This window comes from Empidonax traillii, unplaced genomic scaffold (genome assembly GCF_003031625.1).
Source record: "Empidonax traillii isolate 1590-97213 ecotype Southwest subspecies unplaced genomic scaffold, ASM303162v1 scaffold2315:size121786, whole genome shotgun sequence".
In the NCBI taxonomy this organism is placed as follows: Eukaryota; Metazoa; Chordata; class Aves; order Passeriformes; family Tyrannidae; genus Empidonax; species Empidonax traillii.
In genome coordinates, this window is record NW_020957508.1 from 88,279 (window position 1) to 92,075 (window position 3,797).

General features: G+C 63.0%; 2 protein-coding genes across 2 annotated transcripts in view; both read left to right on the forward strand.

Moving 5' to 3' along the window:
• The window catches only part of LOC114071829, a 42,733-nt gene extending 40,893 nt beyond the window's left edge, over positions 1–1,840 (forward strand). The window contains exons 4-5 of the mRNA XM_027909699.1: positions 736–840; positions 1,811–1,840. Of these exons, the coding sequence (XP_027765500.1) occupies positions 736–840; positions 1,811–1,840 (135 nt within the window). The remainder of the gene's footprint in view (positions 1–735; positions 841–1,810) is intronic.
• Positions 1,841–3,508: 1,668 nt separating this feature from the next.
• The window catches only part of TMEM161A (transmembrane protein 161A), an 8,757-nt gene continuing 8,468 nt past the window's right edge, over positions 3,509–3,797 (forward strand). Inside the window, exon 1 of the mRNA XM_027909695.1 lies at positions 3,509–3,554. Coding sequence (XP_027765496.1) covers positions 3,552–3,554 — 3 coding nt within the window. The 5' untranslated portion in view covers positions 3,509–3,551. The remainder of the gene's footprint in view (positions 3,555–3,797) is intronic.

The following is a 3,797-nucleotide window of genomic DNA, read 5'->3' on the forward strand; positions in this document are numbered from 1 at the left end:
CCATCCACGCCCATCCATGCCCATCCATGCCCATCCACACCCATCCATGCCCATCCATGTCCATCCACAGGCCAGCATCCAGCGGCTCCAGGGCCTTGGTTGACTGCACCCCCCAGCTGGAGGCACCAGGAGCACCAAGGATGTGCCAGGAGGTGCCACCCCCTGTCCCGGACACGGTCTGAGGGTCACCCTGTCCCCAGGAGAGGCAGCACGAGGAGCCTGGTGAGGAGTTCCTGGAGTGGGATGGTGGTGGGAGGTGGGGCTGGGGTGGGAGGGGGGGTCCCAGAGCACCCAGCAGCCCCTTCCGTGAGTTTTGCAGGACATGACAGGTTGGAGCAACCTGGGATAGTGGGAGGGGTCCCTGCCCAGGGCAGGGGGTGGGGCTGGTTGGGCTTTGAAAGGTCCCTTCCAACCCAAACCATTCCATGGTTCTGTGACCCCCTCTCCTGCCATCTCTATCCACGTGGATTTTCCTGCTCCTGCTGCCACCTGCCCTCTCTCAAGGTGTCCCAGGGTGTCCCTAGGCACTGAAATACCCACTGACCCCCAATTCCTACCTGTTCCCACCCTGAAGGAGGCAGGAGCCAGACCCCAACACCGACTTCCCCACAGCGGGACTGGGACAGGAGGAGTGATCTGGGAAGGGAATTGGGATGGTGGGGACACAGTCACCTCTCAGCTTGGCCCTGGCTCTGCCTGGGCTGGCACTGGGCTCACACCAGTTTCTCCCACCAACAGGTGACAGGAGTGGGGTCCAGGGGACCAAGGAATGCTGGAGAAAAGCCGAGGCTGGGACTGGAACGTGGGCAGGATCCGTGGGACACTCTTCCCGTGCCCAGGGTAAGGGCTTGCCCCCTCCTTTCCCAAAATACCACCAGCTCCCAGTTCCCCAACTGGTCCCTCCAGCCCCAGCTGGCCCTGCTGGTCCCGGGACTCACTCCAGCCCCTCTCCAGCTCCCGTTTTCCTTGTCTTTAACTGGGATTTCAAGGCAAAAGCAGGAGCTGGAGACCTGCAGCTCCAGCAGCAGACGGGGCCCAGTGCCCAGGACCCTCCGCAGGGTTTGGGGACTCTGGTGGCGATGCCTGAACCTGGAGCTGGGTCCTGCTCAGAGATTCCCACCAGGGACCACTCGTGGGGGATCCCCACGGATCCGTGGGAAGGCCATCCTGGAAATCCCGGGCTCGCAATCCCCCCAGCACGCGCTCGGCCGCCGCCGCCAGCGACCCAGACGCCCAAATATTGAGCTATACATGAAATTAATAGGGGGGAAAAAAAAAAAAAAAAAAGGGGGGGAAAGGGGCCGGGAGGGAGCTCGGAGCAACGTCGTGGAGGGAGCGTGGCAGTTTGTTATGCTAACCCAGGGGGGCTCCGCTCAGGGGGGGACGTGTCGGAGAGGTCTGAAGAGCAAGGAGTTCACAGGCCCTCTCCTTTTGTCATGCTAAAAGTGCAACACAGAAAATATATACAGGCAGCTGCTCAATGGAGCGTGAAATACAAGTGATTTCTGCGGGAGGGAGCGCCGGGTAATGCGATGCAGCCCCGGACAATGCCCGCGCCGCCTTTGTGAGCAATGGGAAACTTTTTTTTGGGGATGGGGGGGGGGGGAATAACGGGCACGGAGAGGGGTGCCAGCTGCCCCCGGCATCGCCCAGGGCTGGGAAGTCCCGCTGTGGCCGTGACGTGGCCGTGCCCGGGCTGTGGGAGTTCGCTCGGGGTCGATCCCGGCCCGGTGGGCGCTCGGGATTAAAATGTGGCCCCCGGTTGTAAATCCGGGGGTGTTGGGCCTGGCACCCCCCTCCCCTCCCTCAGGCCAGGCTCCGGGAGCTGGAAACCCGTTAATTCCCAACTTTCCAGCGTCCCGAGGCCCCAGCTCCCTTTGCTGATGCAAATTGGGGCACCCCGGGCAGGAACGGTGTAAAATCAGCCCTCAAAAGGGGCTTTTGTGTTGGGGGGGGAGGGTGGCCGGGCCGGGGGTGCTCCGAGCATCCATCTTCCACCCTGCCCTCCCTTTTTTTGTGTCTCGGAGGGGCTGAAAGCTGGCGCTGTGGGAGCTCTGGGGGGGTCTCCTGGGGCTCAGGATTCGTTCCAGAGAAGCAGAGGGACCGTTCTGGGCAGCCCCAAAGTGTCCCCCAGTGCAAGGGTTGGGGGAGTTTGGGGGTCTCGGTGGTGGTGGGGGTGACACCCAGGACGTGGAGACAGCAAAGGTGATGGAGCAGCTGCTTCCCCGGAGCCTGGCTTGGCTGGAGATGAGGGATTGGGTCACTTTGGGAAGTCTAGGGGGGGATTTTTGGGATCACAGCCTGCCGTTGACGGAGGGGCTGCGTTGCCCAGGGTGCCCTGGGGGTGCCTGGGGAGGCTGAGGGATGTGGGACCCCCCAAACCCAGGTACCCCAACCCTCGGGGATGCTCCGGGCACGGGCGGAAGCGACATCTAGTGGGAAACGCATCCCGTCGCCAGGGAGATCCATATCCATGGCAACCCCTTGGGAATACCCAGGCACCCTGCCTGGACCAGGAGCACCCACCAGCACCCGCAGAGCCCCCCACACACACACCCCCTTAGCTTTTAAAGGTCTTTTCCAACCTGTGGTTCCACCATCGTCACTCCAGGGAAGGCGGCAGGGAGGGGAAGGTCCCAGCTCAGCCAGCCCTGGGGGTGAGGGAGGACAGGGATGGAGCTGCTGCCACCCAGATCCCTGCACCCTCCTCTGGAATGACATTTTTAAAAAGGGGGAAGAAAAACTTGGTTTTCTTGGTGAAAAAAGTGGGGTTTTTTTTGCAGCCAGGAAGAGTAATGGCCCTGCAGAGCCCAAGGCTGGGGAAGGAGTGGAAGGAGACCCTGCTCTGGAGCAGGGGGATGCCCAAAGGAGGCTGTGACCCCCTGGGAAGATCCTGGCAGGATCTGCGGCCTTATGGAGAGAGCAGCCTGTCCTGGAGCAGGGAAAGAGCGTGAGGAGGAAGGAGCAGCAAAGAAAACGTGATGAACTGAGCACAGCCCCCATTCCCCCTGTGCCATGGGGGGAAAGGAAGGAGGGAATTTGGAGGTGAAGTTAAGCCCGGGAAGAAGTGAGGGGCGTGGAGAAGACGCTCTCAACATTTGGGTTTATTCCTCATTGTCCTGCTCTGATTCGATTGCCAATAAATTAAACCAATTTCCCCAACTCGAGCGTGTTTTGCCTGTGACTTCAGTGGGTCCCCTCCGGCTGGGGATGGGGAGCTGTAGAGCTGCTTTGGGGTGCGGGAGGACACGTGGGTATGATTTATGATAGATATTAATATATGAACCCACGCGGGGGTCGCGGGGGCCGCCCCGGGACTCGACCCCGTCGAGCCGGGACTCGACCCCACCGAGCCGGGACTCGAACCCGCGGCCCCACGACCTTGCCCGCGTGGGGGGGGAAGGAGCGGAGAGCCCGCCCCCTCCGCGGGGAGCGGCCTCTCCATTGGTCGATCAGCTGCCAATCACAGGGACAGAGGCTCCCGATTGGCTGGCGGGGCGGAGGAGGCGGTGGGAGGCGCTTCCTGCGGCCGCCCTTGCGCTGGGCCCGCCATGGTGGGCACGGGGGGCCCGGCGAGGGCGTGCGGGGGGCCGGGCACGGGGGAAGGGGGGGGGCATGGCCAGGGTACCCGGGAGGGTGCGTGCTTAGGCGGGTCCGTGCTCAGGGGACTCCGTGCCCGGCGCTGTGCATGACCCGCGTGACCCAGGGGTGTGCGTGGGAAGGGGGGTGATGCGGGACCCTCCCCAAACCTGCGCTCCCCAACTCTCGGGGATGCTCCGGGCACGAGGGGCGCTTGG